Source organism: Pan paniscus, chromosome 5, assembly GCF_029289425.2.
Source record: "Pan paniscus chromosome 5, NHGRI_mPanPan1-v2.0_pri, whole genome shotgun sequence".
In the NCBI taxonomy this organism is placed as follows: Eukaryota; Metazoa; Chordata; class Mammalia; order Primates; family Hominidae; genus Pan; species Pan paniscus.
In genome coordinates this window covers 18,383,346-18,401,744 of record NC_073254.2, presented here as the reverse complement: position 1 = coordinate 18,401,744, position 18,399 = coordinate 18,383,346, and the positions used below count along the sequence as shown (strand labels likewise).

At 48.0% G+C, this 18,399-nt stretch overlaps 1 protein-coding gene across 1 annotated transcript in view; it reads left to right on the top strand.

The window, feature by feature from the left end:
- Window positions 1-17,505: 17,505 nt before the first annotated feature.
- PXDC1 (PX domain containing 1) overlaps window positions 17,506-18,399 on the top strand; it is a 29,497-nt gene continuing 28,603 nt past the window's right edge. The window contains exon 1 of the mRNA XM_003806702.7: window positions 17,506-18,340. Within this exon, the coding sequence (XP_003806750.1) occupies window positions 18,085-18,340 (256 nt within the window). The 5' untranslated portion in view covers window positions 17,506-18,084. The remainder of the gene's footprint in view (window positions 18,341-18,399) is intronic.

Sequence of the window (18,399 nt, the reverse complement as noted above, 5' to 3'; positions counted from 1 at the left end):
CTGTAAGTGAGCTCGTTACCATGAAGAAAGTTTCCCTTTAAATGGGTGAGGCTGGGCGCGGTAGCTCACGGTTGTAATCCCAGCAATTTCCGAGGCTGAGGCGGACGGATCACCGGAGGTTGGGAGTTTGAGACCAGCCTGGCCAACATGGTGAAACGCTGTCTCTGTTAAAAATACAAAAATTAGCCAGGCGTGGTGGTGCATGCCTGTGATCCCAGCTACTTTGGAGGCTGAGGCATGAGAATCACTTGAACCTGGAAGGTGGAGGTTGCAGTGAGCTGAGATGGCGCCACTGCACACCAGCCTGGGCAACAGAGCAAGACTGTCTCAAAAAAAAAAACAAAAAAACAAAAAACAAGGGGGTGAGATTCTCAGCAAACTATCCAAGGGCAAAAATCCAAACACCACATGTTCTCGCTCATAGGTGGGAATTGAACAATGAGAACACATGGATGCAGGAAGGGGAACATCACACACCGGGGCCTGTTGTGGGGTGGGGGAATGGGGGAGGGATAGCATTAGGAGATATACCTAATGTTAAATGACGAGTTACTGGGTGCAGCACACCAACATGGCACATGTATACATATGTAACTAACCTGCACGTTGTGCACATGTACCCTAAAACTTAAAGTATAATTTAAAAAATTTTAAAAAAAAGGGTGAGAAAATGGGGAAAGTAACAAATGGTCTGATGTCTGGGTGTGACCCCAAACCTTATTTTCCAGGTAGCATTCTCTAGAAGGGATAGAAACCATGGCCACCTAGTGAGTGTTAGGAGACACTGTGCAGAGCTCACATTGATCTCAGTCAGGGATGCAGTGGTGATTGCTGACAATATGCTATTAGGTTGGTGCAAAAGTAATTGCGGTTTTTGCCATTACTTTAGTGGCAAAAACCGCAATTACTTTTGCACCAACCTATACAAACTTCTTCTACTTTGAAAACAAAACTGTGGTGGAATTAAATATTGATGTGTGAACTTATCAGCGATTACCAGATGATCAGTTTCTAGAATATCATCTTTCCTTTCCCACAGTTGCCAAGAGCCTGATGATTCATGATCTCTTAGGCTAACAAATCTAAATTTCAAAAAGATAATAGAAACCCTGACCACTTAGTTACTTCCCAATGCACAGAGTACTTGCTTATCTTTTTTTTTTTTTTTTTTTTTTTTTTTTTTTTGAGATGGAGTCTTGCTCTGTTGCCCATGCTGGAGTGCAGTGGCATGATCTTGGCTCACTGCAACCTCCACCTCCCAGGTTCAAGCAATTCTCCTGCCTCAGCCTTCCGAGTAGCTGGGATTATAGGCATCTGTCACCACATTTGGCTAATTTTTGTATTTTTAGTAGAGACAGGGTTTTACCATGTTGGCCAGGCTGGTCTTGAGCTCCTGACCTCAGGCGATTCGCCCGCCTCAGCTTCCCAAAGTGCTGGGATTATAGGTGTGAGCCACAGCGCCTGGCCTTTGTTTATCTTTAGTTAAGAAACAGAGTATAGAAGAATACTCTGCTCATATTGATGCTGTTCTTACTGTATTTGCTAGCTGGTAATAAAAATATGTTGAAGGAATGAGTGGTGAAAGGATGGAAAAATGTGGATAAAGAGGAACATTTGCAGGGAAATAACATATTACAGTTACAGAATATATTTTTATTACAGTTGGATCAATATATTTTTTAAAAAATGAAAAAAAATGTGAAAAAACTGCTAAATTGGGTAAACAGTCATAGGTTTTGCATCTGGATTTATAATTAGCAAACTTAAAAAAAAAGACAACTTCCAGATCCCCAATAAAGTTACTGATGCATTTAGGAGTTTCATTTCCTTAGGAAGTGTGCTCATTCATAACATGTTGTCATAGAAACTTTCTTTTTTTTCCTGAGGCAGACTCTTGCTCTGTCTCCCAGGCTGGAATGCAGTGGCGCAATCTCAGCTCACTGCAACCTCCGCCTCCCTGGTTCAAGCAATTGTCCTGCCTCAGCCTCCTGAGTAGCTAGGATTACAGGTGTGCACCACCACGTCTGGCTAATTTTTGTATTTTTAGTAGAGAGGGGGTTTCACCACGTTAGCCAGGCTGGTCTCGAACTCCTGACCTCGTGATCCACCCGCCTCATCCTCCCAAAGTGCTGGGATTACAGGCATGAGCCACCGCGCCCAGGAAGAAACTTTTTAAAAGTGTTGTTTTCCAGCCATTTTGTTGTTCCACTGAATGGCCTGGGAGAATACCCTCCAAGTACTGGGTTAAGAAGAGAGAATACCAAAGTCCCCCACACCTTTGCTTCCCTCCTTCCCACGCTCCCCAACTAAGAGAACTGTGTGTTTGTCCTTCCTCAGACAGAAGATTTCCTGGAAATACCTTTTGTTTGAAAACACTGACTGTGCCTCACAGCTCAGAGCTAAGAAAAGAGGCCAAGTCTGGCTATTAAGGAATAAACCTTGTGAAGCAGGCGTTGGTGGAAGACACTGTCCGCTTCCTGTACAGTGGCGAGTCTGGGATAATTTGGGATATGGGCAAACATGTTCACCCACCTTACTAAAATGTGCTTAACTTGATATTGATATGAAACAGTTATTAAACATTTGAGAATGGCCTGAATAATGTGCGCTGGCCTGTCCGTTTTCCTGTAAGTCTCTGATTTGAAGGAGGGTATTCCCAGATGCGGTGTCGTTTTCCCCTGGTCAGTCACCCTTCCTCATTTCTTACACTTCATGAGCGAAAATGAACAGCCACGGCCACAGGCAAGTGAAATCCATCGGCTATGCCCAGTTTCTCCCCAATATCCTTAGCTATTAATGTCACTCATTTTTTGGAAGCCACTTCAAATCCTTTTTGGAATAAAATAGTTATTATACATCATTGAGCAGTAGGTGTGCAGTTGCATTCCAGGAGGAATTACATTTCTTCTCATGTTGGACTCAACATCACTGGAATTAATTCATTAGAAAACACTCTTTTCAATTCCATTTTCTCTCGCTTTGAAAAGTACAGACTAAGTGTCAAACTTGTTTCCCTGAAAGGGGCCAAAAGCAGCAAAATTAATCACCAAGAGCTATTTTCATTGAATATAAAGTTACATAAAGGCCTCTGAAGACCAGACAGTGTTTAAACTATATGCGGGTGTGGTTATGGATGTGAAATACGTGGATAGCATGTGAGCGCTGGCTACATGCCCGAAGCATGCCCACACAGCCGCCTGGGCAGACGAGCTATCTCAGAGGGATTGTCTTTAAGCAAAACCATCTGTCACTGTGGTCCAAAAGGCGCGGCATGAGCTCTGCCACAGCAGCGACTTTGGGGTTGAGCCTGTCTCTGAAATGCAGTGTACTGGCAAACTGAGAAAACAATCTTACTTTCTGTCAGACTGGGATTTGCTGACGCTGAACTTGGAGTGGAGTTTTAGGAGTATAATCAGCATCAAAAGAGATGCCAGTCTGCTGAACTTTAAAATAGGTTATTAACAAAAAGCAAAATCTGCAGAGTAGTCTGCGATTGCATAGCTTCCAAAGTATAGCTGTGGTTTAGCCCAAAGTTGGTCATCAGAACTAGCACTGGTTTCTAGAATATATACAGGGGGATGGGGGTAGGAGTAGCAACAAAGATCTTCAAGCATAAACTTACACATACACATACACACACACACACACTCCTTGCTCAGAGGTCTATATAAGCATTATAAGTAACTTTAATTATTTTAAAAATAAGGAAAAGCAAATGTTCCAGTTATTCTTAGTTCTTCATCAATCATTGACCCAAATTGGATGTTTTCGGAAAGCAGTTTATATCTCCTTATAAATGTATTTACTTATTTTTTTAATCTTGGCCTTGTGACTTCTGCTCTGGGCTGAGGTCAGGTCGTTTTGAGTGTTTGAGTTAGAGAACCCCTGGGAAAAGAACTTCAATTATTTTTCTGTCTGGATGAGAGTCAGAACAATTCATCATAACAACTGGTACGAATGCACGTAATTCTGTAAAAGTCGCTCCTTGAACCAAGACATTGGCATTTGTTCCATTGCCTTGAGCTTTTTTCTGGTTTCAGTTCACCAAGCCCTTTTTGCTTGGGCAGAATTTAAGCCCCGTGGGTGAGGTATACACAGTCACAAGACAATGAGTAGCAACAATTCGACAATTAGCTGAAATACTTGGGAGGTGCAGACAATTAAGGTAAGTAATTTGGGCTGCACTTGGAAGCAAATATTCTGGCCAACTAGAGAGAAGGAGAGAAGGGTAAAATAGAGGCTTTCACTGAAATGCCCATACCTGCATTGAGCAAACCTGGGTGAACATATAAATACACACAAAAGCCAAAAGGGAATCAGGACGTGATTATTTGTTTCAGAAAGAAGGGTGACCTGGGACTCTAATGTTCTCTTGGCTTGTAGTATCTTCAAACATCATCTCGATGTAAATTTTCCCCCACTTCCTTAGACTATCCTTCAAGAAGAATTAAAATTGTGTCAGTGATAAAAGGAGAAGTAAGCCAGGGTTTCCCAACCCCCAATAATGCTCTTGAGATTCTAATAGAAAGGCCACAGGAGGGAGGAAACAAGAAGTTTACCCTGGAAAGAGAGGAAAGGAAGAGCCTAAAGTCACTGGGAGGGTGTGGAAGGGAACATGGTGGCAGGGGTGGCTTTGGAGGTGGGTGGGGAGGGACTTGGGAATGCAGAGGGCCGACTGGCAGCCAGCATACACCAACCACCACCTCATGGAAGCCAAACCATGTCTGTGGATCGTGCATTGCAGGCAGTGAGAAGCTGCTTGTCCTGTCCTCATTGGGCCAGGACCTCCAAGGGCACCCACCTGCCCACTGCCTATGGATGGTGTGCCCATCTCTGCCCAAACACCTCGATGAGCCCCCTCACAATGGCCTCATGTTACTTGCCTTGAATGGCTCAAACCATACAATTCCCTCCAAAACAGCATACAATTCCCTCCAAAACAGCATGGGTCCTTGCTATTCAGAAATGCTGTTGGGGACAAATCCAAGCCCCCTTATGTGGGTAAGGCTAAGTGGTGAAATATACCACCTGCTACAAATTCATGTCCATTCAAATAAATGTATAGAAATTTAGTCAAACCATATCTTTCCAGGAGCCTCTCTGCTCCATCAGGTAAGGGACAATGGAATTCAGCCTTGGTTTTCTGAACCAACAGCTCTTGCTCACCTAGTCCTAAGTGGCTGAATGTGTGATCAGATTGAGGCTGCAAAAAATGAACAAGATGCTGGACACATAGATATGAGCAGATATCAAATGAGGTAGACATCAACCCAAAACTCCCTCCACAACTCCTTGAATGAGGCTGAAGGACCTCAATCCCTTTTTCACACACTCACGGAATAAAATCATGACTGGGTACCAGTCTAGAAAGTGTCTATGTTATGTGATACTACTCATGCAAATACAGTCAGGACAACATCTCTGCCCTGCAGGGCATTAATGATTTTACAACCAACATTCACTATAGTTAAATGATCACTAAAGTCCTTTTCAGCTAGAATGTTAAGTGATTCTATTAAGTTTACTTGAATATCTATCTTGGGGCATTTGGGTGTAAAATGCAATATTCTGGACTTAATTTGCTGAGGGGCTGTTGTGTGTTTTGGTGAGGGGCATGCAACAAGCCAGGGCGTCTCAGGAATAAGGAGGCTTTAGAAACAGCTGCTGCCACACTCGTCAACACCCTGTGGATACTTCCATGAAGCTATATTACAAGTTCATGGCTCTATGAACTTGTATTACATACAAGACACAGTGTTGATTAATTTTGGTTCTTTTCCTTGACTTTTGACTCAGTGAATAATAACTAGTTTGGGACTAATTTTAATGTGCTTGATAAAAAAATCATAGCCACAAATGTTTAAATAGTATCTGAGCTTTAATATCACTGTGAGAATGTCAGCAGAAATAAATGGTTTCTCAAGGCAGACAACAGGTTCTTAAAACCATGTTTAGATTATCTTTATTAAAAGGAGTAGAAATATAAGTATTATCCCTCTCCAACTTTGACTTGGGAAAATTTTCAAATATTCAGAAAAGTTGACAGAATAGTATAGTAAAGGCCTAAATCCTTTTAGATACAACAATTATTCACGTTTTGCTATATATGCTTCCTAGATTTACCTACTTATTTATTTATTTATTGTGAAGCCAGTTGAAAGACAGTTTTAACATCACACTTCATTACTGAGAACTTCAGCAAACAAAGCCTAAAAACACGAACATTTCCATTACAAAATACCATTATTGTACTTAAGAAAATAAACACAACTTCTGAAATATCATTTGTATCCTGTTTATATTTAAGTTTTCCCAGTGGTCTAAGACTTATTCTCTATGCTTATTATATAGTTTCATTTTTATGTACTAGGAGTGACTTTACTGACACTTGGCTTCACTCTGTTGTCAGAAAGCAGGACTTGAGAGGCTATTCTAATACTGAAATTACCATGTTGGTAAATGCACTTCTAAAATCAGTTACTTGGAGGCATTTTATTTGAGAACAAAGTTTACCTGGCAGGATCATTAGAAATCTACGTTGGTGAACTGTCTATATGTATAGGCATACAGCCAACAATTAGCAAATGTTACCTTGAAATTTTCTCAGCCCAGATCACCGTGGAGCAACCTGACGGAAGATGATGTTGGAGTCTTGATGTCCTGCTGTTCATGCATTAGAACAGCTCCCCGTCTACTGGAAATTTCAGTTGCAGATTCTCTTCATCCCATGACCAAACAGACATAAGATGTTCCTCAGATGTTGTTGTGAGGATTATCAGACTCAGACAAGAATTTTTACGTGAAAGGATGTCCATTCTACAATCCGAGTGCTCAGTTGCTACTTTTAAAAGCACGTGGAAGCCGGATGCGGTGGCTCACACCTGTAATCCCAGCACTTTGGCAGGCTGATCACCTGAGGTCAGCAGTTTGAGACCAGCCTGAACAATACAAAAATTAGCTGGGCATGGTGGCCAGCGCCTATAGTCCCAGCTACTGGCGAGGCTGAGACAAGAGAATTCCTTGAACCCGGGAGGCGGAGGTTGCAGTGAGCCGAGATCGCACCACAGCACTCCAGCCCGGGAGACAGAGCGAGACTCCATCTCAAATACAAACAAAAAAGCACGTGGATACGCCCTCAACCAACAAGACAGGATACCTGCACTGCCCCTAGCCAGAGAACACAAACTTCACCATTTGCTCCTCTCAGGACACAGCAGTCTACAGAACAGAAAAAGGCCCTCCCCACAAGATTTACATGCTAGTGAGGATACAGGTCATGATACACGTTATCACGACGTTCACTCTGAAAAAACACAAAACACGTTGGGAAAGAGAATGACGGGCAGGTGGGCGGGGGGAGTGACCTCTTTCAGGTGGGTGGCCAAGAGCCCCTCTAAGGAGATGGTGAATTCTACATGAGGGAGGAAGCCATTTGGGAGTGTGTCCAGAATTGATGGGTTTTTGGCCTCACTGACGTCAAGAACAAAGTCGCGGACCCTCACGGCAAGTATTACAGTTCTTAAAGGCGGCGTGGCTGGTGCTTGCGGTAAGTGTTACAGGCCCTTAAAGGCGGCATGGCCGAGTTTGTTCCTTCTGACGTTCTGATGTGTTGGGTGTTTTTTCCCTCTGGGGGGTTCATGGTCTCACCAGCGAGGAAAGCTGAGGACCTTCGTGGTGAGTGTTACAGCTCGCAAATGCACCGTGAACCCAAAGAACAAACAACAACAAAATTTATTACAAAAAGCAAAAGAACAAAGATACCACAGTCTGAAAACGGACCGTGGCGGCGTGCCGCGGTTGCCTCAGGCAGCCTGCCTTTATTCTCTTATCTGGCCCCACCCACATCCTGCTGATTGGTCCATTTTACAGAGAGCCGACTGGTCTGTTTTACAGAGAGCTGATTGGTCCATTTTGACCATTTTGAGCCTCGGGGAGGCTCGGGCCGCGCAGGAGCCCACGGCGTGGGGGAGGCTGAGGCATGGCGGGCTGCAGGTCCCGAGCCGTGCCCCGCGGGGAGGCAGCTAAGGCCCAGCGAGAAGTCGAGCACAGCAGCTGCTGGCCCAGGTGCTAAGCCCTTCACTGTCCGGGCCGGCGGGGCCGGCTGGTCGCTCCGAGTGCGGGGCCCGCCGAGTCCACGCCCACCCGGAACTCGCGCTGGTCCATAAGCGCCGCGAGCAGCCCCGGTTCCCGCCCGTTCCTCTCCCTCCACACCTCCTCGCAAGCTGAGGGAGCTGGCTCCGGCCTTGGCCAGCCCAGAAGGGGGCTTCCACAGTGCAGCGGCGGGCTGAAGGGCTCCTCAAGCGCGGCCAGAGTGGGCGCCAAGGCCGAGGAGGCGCCAAGAGCTGAGCGAGGGCTGTGAGGGCTGCCATGCCGGTACCCTGTCACTTCTCAGAAGGACACAGGGCAGAGTTTCAGGCTGGCTCTGTCACCCATGCTGGAGTGCAGTGGCGTGATCTCGGCTCACTGCAACGTCTGACCCCTCTGAGTTCAAGCGATTCTCCTGTCTCAGCCTCCTGAGTAGCTGGGACTATAGGCGCCCGCCACCATGGGCAGCTAATTTTTGTATTTTTAGTAGAGACGGGGTTTCACCATTTTGGTCAGGCTTGTCTCAAACTCCTGACCTTAGGACCCGCCTGGCATATCTAGGAGGAGTGGACTAGAGAATGTAGGAATGTGAGGGATGAGATGGAAGACTGGGGGGACGGCGTCAGGCGCAGGCCATGTAGAGGCCTTGCAGGTCAGGCGAAAGTTTTGGAGTTTAACTCTTGAGTCAGGAAGCGTTGGAGGGAAGCCATTTCCAACCCACATTTAGTAACTGAATGCACTTCGATGGTGTGCTTATCCATGGACCAATTTTCCTCCGCTCCTTTTTCTCTTCTACATTTTCCTAGGATCTAAATTCTAATTTATGCATTTTTTTATTGTATATATTTTGGCAAGTCATCTTAAATCTTTTGTGGAATCAAATAAGACACATCTGTATCTACATATTTATAGCTATGTCCCTATCCATATGGTAAAAATTTTAAAGTTATATTACTTGTTTGGGGCTTATATTACTGGTGAATATGAAGACTGATGTCTGCTCAACACATGTCAGAACAGAGTTCAGGCAGAGAAATTTTATTTCTATTCAGAATATAAGAAAATGCTGAATCAAAGTGTAACAATGATCTGTTATTGAATCTAACCATACAAAGGGATCCCATGTTTGTCGTAATGTAATAGTTCCAGAATAAATATTATTGGCAAGCATTGTCACTATGTCTCGTCAATGTTGATCTCAAAATATTTCAGATTTGAACTCCAAACTTTCCTTATTTTTCATACATAGTTTCCACAAACAAGCTCACTAACTCTGCTCATGATAGTCTATAGAAAGTAGGCTGAGTGAATGTCTCAATGCGCTAATGAATGTAAAAAAAAAAGTTTAGCTTCAACTCCTAAAATAATGTTAAATCACTTCATGTATTAATGCAGTCATACCATTAGGGAAAATACAGTGGGTTGTAGAGCAGGTACAAATGCTGTGACTGTCCACAGGCTGTTTGCTGAATAACCTCACAGCTTACATATTTAAGAATGTTTACTGGAATGCCAGTATGTGAAAAGCATAAAACTCCAGCGACCCACCCTCCATCAGTCCATAGGATTATTTGGTTCTGTGACTAATGTTGATCATCTTGGGTTTTCATTGATTCTTAGGAGTCCGGGTGTTCAAAAACGGCAACTTAAGTCTAGCAAATAGCTCAGTGGCAGCTTAGGCCTTGAGTCACAAATTCCATTCTTAGAAAGCCAGCAGCATGAAACATAATTCATATTGGCAAGAACTTGCAGAAATCAGATAGTCAAGAATGAGGCTGGGAGTGCTTTGGAGTAGCAAGGCTGAGAAGGCATACAGATAAAAACATTCATAGAGAATTCACATTGCTGAGTGTCTCGGTAGTCATCTGCAGTCCCCCCTTCTTTGTAGTTAAGGAAACAGTGAGTACAAGTGATGGGCCATGGCCACACAGTTCATCTGCAGTGACAAGTGACCAGGGAGACAATTCAGAGAACTTGCTTAAATTTTCAAATTACTGTACTAGTGCTTGTTCATTGCATTAAATTTGGAAAACACGGAGTACACAGAGTCAGTAATCCCATTCTTGAGAGATGATCACCATGAACATTTTACTGCGACCCATTTTAAGATGGTTTTTTTTTTTTTAAGATGATTTTAGGCCTAGGATATTGTGTCTGGAATTGGTGGGTTCTTGGTCTCACTGACTTAAAGAATGAAGCCACAGACCCTCGTAGTGGCATTCATAGTTCTTAAAGACAGCGAGTCTGGAGTATTCCTTTTGGTGGGTTTGTGGTCTCACTGGCTTCAGAAGTGAAACTACAGACCTTGGCAGTGAGTGTTACAGCTCTAGAAGGCAGCGCATCTGGAGTTGTTCGTTCCTCCCGATGGGTTCGTGGTGTCACCGGCTTCAGGAGTGAAGCTGCAGACCTTCACGGTGAGTGTTACAGCTCATAAAGACAGTGTGGACCCAAAAAGCGTGCAGCAGCAAGATTGATTACAAACACCAAAAGAACAAAGCTTCCACAGAGTGGATAGGAGACCGGAGCAGCCTGCTTTTATTCTCTTATCTGGCCCCACCCACATCCCCGCTGTTTGGTCCGTTTTATAGAAAGCCGATTGGTCTGTTTTACAGAGAGCTGAGGTCCTTTTTGACAGGGTGCTGATTGGTGCCTTTTCAACCCCTGAGCTAGACACAAAAGTTCTCCACGTCCCCACTAGATTAGCTAGATACAGAGTGTGGACACAAAAAGTTCTCCATGTCCCCACTAGATTAGCTAGACACAGAGTGTTGATTGGTGCATTCACAAACCCTGAGCTAGACACAGGGTGCTGATTGGTGTGTTTACAAACCTTGAGCTAGATACAGAGTGCCGATTGGTGTATTTACAATCCCTTAGCTAGACATAAAGGTTCTCCAAGTCCCCACCACACTCAGGAGCCCAGCTGGCTTCACCCAGTGGATCCCGCATTGGGGCCGCAGGTGGAGGTGCCTGCCAGTCCTGTGCCTGTATGCCCACACTTCTCAGCCCTTGGGTGGTCGATGGGACTGGGCGCCGTGGAGCAGGGCGCGGTGCTCGTGGGGGAGGCTGGGGCCATGCAGGAGCCCACGGCGTGGGGAAGGCTCAGGCATGGCGGGCTGCAGGTCCCGAGCCCTGCCTCGCGGGGAGGCAGCTAAAGCCTGGCGAGAAGTTGAGCACAGCAGCTGCTGGCCCAGGTGCTAAGCTCCTCACTGCCCGGCCGGCGGGGCCGGCTGGCCGCTCCAAGTGCGGGGTCCGCCGAGCCTACGCCCACCCGGAACTCGCGCTGGCCCGCAAGCGCCGCGCACAGTCCTGGTTCCCGCCCGCGCCTCTCCTTCCACAACCCCCGGCAAGCCGAGGGAGCCGGCTCCGGCCTCGGCTGGCCCAGAGAAGGGGCCCCCACAGTGCAGCGGCAGGCTAAAGGGCCCCCCAAGCGCGGCCAGAATGGGCGCCCAGGCCGAGGAGGCACCGATGAGCGAGCGAGGGCCGCCAGCATGCTGTCATCTCTCAACATGGGCCTCCAGTAAAATCTGGATTTGATGATGGGTTGTGAAATTTTCCCCAATGTTCCATTACTGTCCCTTCACAAGATCAAGGGACAGCATTGTTCCTGTGGGAAGACCAGTGTTGGCTCTTGTCTTTCACTCACTCACCCATTTAATAAATATTTAGTGAGCATTTGCCATGTGTCAGGCACCGTACTAGGCACTGGAAATACGAATAGGAATGAGACAGTTCTCTAGTCCCTGCCCTCGTAGAGATTACACCGCAGCCAGGAAAACATAACAAACTCATTACAATTTTGAACCAATGCAGGGCACCAGGAGACGGTATAATTGTGTCTCCTGACACATCCCAGACCAAGCAAGGCCTACGCTAGCATCTGCCTTGCTGCTCAAGAGTGGCCGGCAGATGGTCATGAGCTCTGGCAGCCCGGCAGAAACGCAGAATCTCAGGCCCCACCCAGGCCTCCTGAATCAGAATTTACTTTGTAACAAGTTCCCAGGAAATTCACAGGCACTGGAGAGTCTGAAAAGCACTGGTCTAAAGGAAGAATGGGAATGAGCAGTCCAGGGCAGGGGTGGCAGGCATTCCACACTGAGGGCCTGTGAGCAGGTCCCTGGGGAAGGCACAGGGCCGTTGGAGACCATGAACACCAATGTGCTGGAACCCGGGCCGGACCATTGAGTGGATTTGCAGGGGCCCGGCCAAGCAGGGCCTTGGTGTGGGACTAGCCCTCCACCCAGGGCCTCTCCAGACCCTCTTGGAGCCTTGTTTCTTGAATCTAAGGAACAAGGATCTCCCTGTCCCCTTGGGCTGTTGTGAGGATCAAATCAGTTACTGTATCTGCAAACATTCACAACTCTGAGGTCCCATCCCTTTTGTTTTGAAGAGAAACAGAGAAGAGCTGTAGTTTTTTTTTTTTTTTTTGAGACTGAGTCTTGCTCTGTTGCCAGACTGGAGCGCAGTGGTGCGATCTCGGCTCACTGCAACCTCCGCCTCCCAGGTTCAAGCGATTCTCCTGCCTCAGTCTCTCAAGTAGCTGGGACTACAAGTGTGCACCACCACACCCAGCTAACTTTTGTATTTTTAGTAGAGATGGGGTTTCACCATGTTGTCCAGGAGGGTCTTGATCTCTTGACCTCGTGATCTGCCCACCTCAGCCTTCCAAAGTGCTGGGATTACAGGCGTGAGCCACCGCACCTGGCCAAGAGCTGCAGTTTTGTGGGAAGCTCACTGAACTATCTTACCGTGTCTAGAACAACTGCTGAGGCAGAACTTAACATGCAAATCATGGTGCTCTTGTAAACAGCTTGTCAATCACATGAGGCTCCAAACTCCTTGCAAGCACAGATAGTGATTTAAAAAAATAAAATAAAAGACCCTCTTTAGCTCTCCCTTTAGGGGTTGGGGGAGGTAAAGTAGGTGGGGTGGGAGAGGGGGTTACAAATAGTGGAACCTGTGGGGTTAGGGTGCCCTGGGGCGAGCATCTCCTCTCCCACCCCACACTCACTGCTCACCTCCTGGCTCTAGAAGTTAATCTTATTTTTCAGACTATAGCAGCACGGAGTTCCCTATTGTGTTGTCAGATGCCAGATGAGTAGGTCACAGACAGAGACCTGGAGGGATGCCTCCGGGCTTTTGCATTGTCTTGCTGTTCACTTTGAGGGCCGGGGAGAACACATAGAACTTAAAAAAAAGCTAAATCCAAACAAAACTACCACCGAAGAAAAATAAACAGGACACCCCAACACCCCCTCAGAAGAAAAGGCCTTGGGTTTCATGAAGTCTTTTATTCTCATTATTTACTCTTATTAATCAGATTGAAGTATCTGGTTTCCAAAGCTCTTACCTACAACAGGACTCCTCCTTGGCTACACCTTTGTAATTCTAAACCAGGCTTGGAAGATGGGCAGGTGACCCAGAGAGCTCCTCTTTGTTCTCCATTTGCACATTCTATTATGTAGCCTCCCGCGATGAACTAGCTCATCAGCTGGATTTACAACCCGAAACCACTCCTTCTCCTCTGTATCTGTTACTGACATTTATATAACACAAGTCCTCAAAGGTGTTTACTGCACACTTTCAGCCATGTACCATTTTATTTGTCCTCACAACAGTCGTGGGCTTTTTAATTTTTGTTTTAAATTCCCATTTCACGGAAAGGCAAATGGAGGCAAAGAAACATCAAGTGAGCAGTTTGAGACTATATGATTGGAGTTCATCAGTGGCTGGGTAGGACCAATAGTTAGAAGTAGTCAGAAGTTCTAATACTCACTTCAGAGATTCTTTTATTATCATCATTATTAGAAAATTATTTTTTGTCTAGTTAATATCTTTAATAATTATATCATTTCTAAAGCTTTCCACAAAAGGGCATTGCAGTTCTTCAATTTATTGCAGACATATCTTTAAAAAAAAGTCAGTCCTAATATTGATGCTATAATACAGATTTTAAAATTATTGTCATTATACCGTAAACCACAATGAAGAACATCTTATTTATTTATTGAGACAGCGTCTCACTCTGTCACCCAGGCTGGAGTGCAGTGGCGCAACCTCAGCTCATTGCGACCTCTGACTCCTGGGTTCAAGTGATTCTTGTGCCTTAGCCTCCTGAGTAGCTGGGATTACAGGCACCCTCCACCACGCTCAGCTCATTGTTTTGTATTTTTAGTAGAGACAGGGTTTCACCATGTTGGCCAGGCTGATTTTGAACTCCTGACCTCAGGTGATTCTCCCTCCTTGGCCTCCCAAAGTGTTGGGATTACAGGTGTGAGCCACCGCGCCAAGCCAGAACATCTTATTTAAATAAAAAGGGATTAATATTTCACCAGGCAATAAATGTAGCAGTTTCTTTTCTCTCCATATCTACAACCAATGGTGATATTTTATAAGCTAATTCTAAAGAGAAGCATTTTTTAAAAAATGATAAAAGCCACGTTTTGCTCAGAACTACTACTGTTCACATACCACATAAGTTGTTTTACAGCAAATACCAGTTTGCCAGGCTCCAGATGGCAAAATGCTAAGTTGTGAGTTCAGTATTGTCCAGCTAGTTGTTTTTCTGAGATCCGGCAGCATGTACTGTTGAGAGAGGACACTGTGTTGCCGCCACTTCTCATAGCTGAGTCTACTATGGTAGACCATTCATGTCCTTAAAATGCAAGTCTTAGCAAAAAGCCTCCCACAAATCCAGTGGATATCACAATGTTCTGTTTGATAAAGTCAGTTGCTTCTTCAACTGTATTGTTGATTTCAGGTGCTGCTTTATTTGCTCATTTCTTAGTCTGTCTTTTTTTTTTTTTTTTTGAGATGGAGTCTTGCTCTGTCATCAGGCTGGAGTACAGTGGCGCGATCTCAGCTCATTGCAACTTCTGCCTCCTGGGTTCAAGCAATTCGCCTGCCTCAGCCTCCCAAGTAGCTGGGATTACAGGCGCCCACCACCACGCCCAGCTAATTTTTGTAGTTTCAGTAGAGATGGAGTTTCACCATGCTGGCCAGGATGGTCTCGATCTCCTGACTTGGTGATCCACACGCCTCGGCCTCCCAAAGTGCTGGGATTTCAGACATGAGCCACCACGCCCGGGCCTTAGTATGTCTTTTTGCTTTATGTACGTCTCTTTCAATTCTCTTCCAGTCAATCTGGAAGTCACTGCAGTTGCTGCAACCTTCCCAACTTTTGGGAGCAAAAATCCTGCATACCAGCCTGTCATGCCACACATTCCAATCTGGGTAGCTACTGAGTATTTCTCTGTAACACCATAGGTCTCCAACTGGGGCCAAACACTCAATTCCACCGCTGATGTCTTCTTGCATACTCAGTTAAATCCAACACTTCATAAGAGTCGTCATCACTTTCATATTCTTGGGGGCTGGGGTTAGAGGTCACCATGATACCACAGGTGGCCTATTTTGGGGTGGTCCTGCTTGCCCTCCTCTTCCTGGCACTTTCAGAAAATAAGTAACAGAAAAATACTGAGAAGAAAATAATAATCTTATTAAGCAAATGGGCTTGTCACCGGTGGAGGATGTCCAGGTTCTTGGCATCTTGAACAAAGAATTGGACAAAAAGCACAAACAAAGCAAGGAAGGAATGAAGGGATTTACTGAAAACGAAATTACATTCCACAGTGTGGGAGCGGCCCAAACATAGGGGCTCAAAGGCCCCGTTACAGAATTTTTGGAAGTTTAAATATCTCCTAGATGATTCCATTGTTTACTTCACTTACCCTCTATGTAAATGCAGAGGATGAAGTAAAGTTACAAAGTCACTTACAGCATACGCCCTATGGAGTGGATATTTCCTGTTACAGCCGAAGTGTGAATTGGCCTTATGTTCCCTGCCTCCTGACCCTATTTTCCTGCCTCAGGCTCACTGCTCAATGTACACGGAAGCAATACCATGGTACTGCCTTTGAGAAAAGAAAGACTTTATTGCAAGACCAGCCAGCAAGGAGACAGGAGGCAGGTTCAAATCTTCCTCCCTGATTTGGGGTCTGGGGCAAGTTCTAAGGAAGCAGAGGGCAAAGGAAAGGACTTAGAAATGTTGGCTGGGCAGGATCTGTTTGAAGGCCTTCAAATTTGGCCATTTATGGTACGATATGTTGAGGTGGATTTTAGCCCCTATCTTCTGGGCCAAGAGACCCTTCCCTTCTGAGAGTTCGAATGTTCGGGTTCCAGTCATGTCCCAGTCTTCTTCGTTCCAAGGAGACGAATAGTTGGTTCTGGATGTTTGTTAGAGATCACATCTTTTTCTATGGTGCATGCCTGGGCTTTGTGACTTGAGAGTTTTTGGCTCTGTTATACCTGCAAGGTAACTCAACATTGTTACAAACAGAGTAAGCCCCGTTTGGGCTGGTACTGTGGTTACAACGGCACTTATTCCCACCACCTAGAGTCAAGAGCTGCTGGCACACTGGCTGTTTACTTCCAGTTCCCACGGCCCCTATTCCCCTATACAAAATTACACAGGAAACATATGCGTTCATTTAATTAGCAAGTGTATATAAAAACATCATAGACAAAGCAAAAGTCTCTCTTGACACTCTCCATCTTGACCTGTTCACCGCCCCAGACCAGGTGAGGAAATTTGAAGCTATGCTATCTGCAAGTCACTGGCGCAGTCGGAATAAAAGCTGGTCGTGGTGGGTGGGGGGGGAGGGGGGTGGTCATCTGGGTCGGGACTGAGTCGAGGCAGGTGGGACTGAGTGGTAGGGACCTGGGGGGACATCTGGGTCGGGTCTGAGTCCAGACAGGCCACCTGCCTTGGGCCTCTAACATTTCCGCGCAGCGCTGGGCTTTGAGGCTTTCCAGAGCGCTGCCGGGGCGGGGGCGGGGTGAGGTGAGGGGCTCACCCTGGCTCTCCCACCCCTGCCTACAGGCTGTGAGGTCACTCGATTCATTTCTGGAACTAACTTGTAATTCTCAAACAAGTGCTATTAATTCTCTTCCAACTAGGAACGGCCTCAGTAACGCGCCGCTGAGTCAGTTTTCAGGGCGGGCGGTTTCCCCAAGTCCACTCCTGAGGCCCCTCAAGAGCACCCACCGCGTCCAGCTTCCCAGGGCGCTCCTTCCCAGGAGACCTTCTTTTCGCCACTGTTTTCTCTCCTCTTCCCACTTCTCCGAGGGCTGCCCCGCGGTCTGTCCGGCCGTGTCCCAGGCCTTGGCGCGGCTGAGGCATGACCGGAATGCGCGGGAGGACGCGGGGCACGGAGGGGACCTGAGGCACGGAGGGAACCCGGGGCGGGCCGGACTGGCCTGGGCCCTCGTCGGGGCGGGTCGGGGCGGTGCTCGACCCGGCCCGCGCCCCCCGCCCCGACACTCGCAGCCCCGCCTCCGGACCCCCGGTAGCTGCCATCCCCTCGCGGGCCGGGTGGGGCGCGCAGCTCCTAGCCCTGGGAGGTCCCGAGGATCGCGAAACGGAAAGAGAAAAAAGTCTGCGCCGAGCGCCTGGCAAGCAGGGCCCGCCCCGCCTCCCTTCCCGGCTGGTCCAGTCACCGACCTGCGGCTCCGGGGCCGCGAGGGAGGAGGCGCGGGGGGCGCGAGGCGGGGGCGAGCGCTTGGGACTCGGCCCGGCTCCCGGCTCCGGGGGTTCCCGTGGCCGCAGCAACGCGGTCTCTGCGGAGGCGGCGGGGGCGCGGCCAGCCGGACCTCTTCCTTTCCAGAGCGGCCCGCGGCGCCCGTTCCGCGGGAGGCGGGCGGGAGGCGGACGCGGCCTAGCCTCGACGTCGACTACCGCGCCGCCCGCGATGGGAAGCGCCTTATAAAGCCGCGCCCGGCCGGCCCGAGCCACTCGCCGCCGCGCCGCCCCGCTGCCCCGAACGCGGGCCGTACGCAGCCTCCTGGAGTGCCGGGCCGACTCCGGACGACCCCGGCCCCGGACGCGCCCCGGACGACCCCGGCCACGGACAGACCCGGGACGACCCCGGCCGGGGCGCGCCTCCTGCGGGCGGGCGGGCGGCGGGGCTGGGGAGCCCTTGGCGGGGGCATGCGTGCGACATGGCCTCGGCGGTGTTTGAGGGCACGTCGCTCGTGAACATGTTCGTGCGCGGCTGCTGGGTGAACGGCATCCGCAGGCTCATCGTCAGCCGGCGCGGCGACGAAGAGGAGTTCTTCGAGATCCGCACGGAGTGGTCGGACCGCAGCGTGCTCTACCTGCACCGCAGCCTGGCGGACCTGGGCCGCCTGTGGCAGCGCCTGCGCGACGCCTTTCCCGAGGACCGGTCCGAGCTGGCGCAGGGGCCGCTGCGGCAAGGTGCGGGGCCGGGGACGCGGGAGGGGCGCGGGGCCGAGGCAGCCTTGAAGTGCACGAAG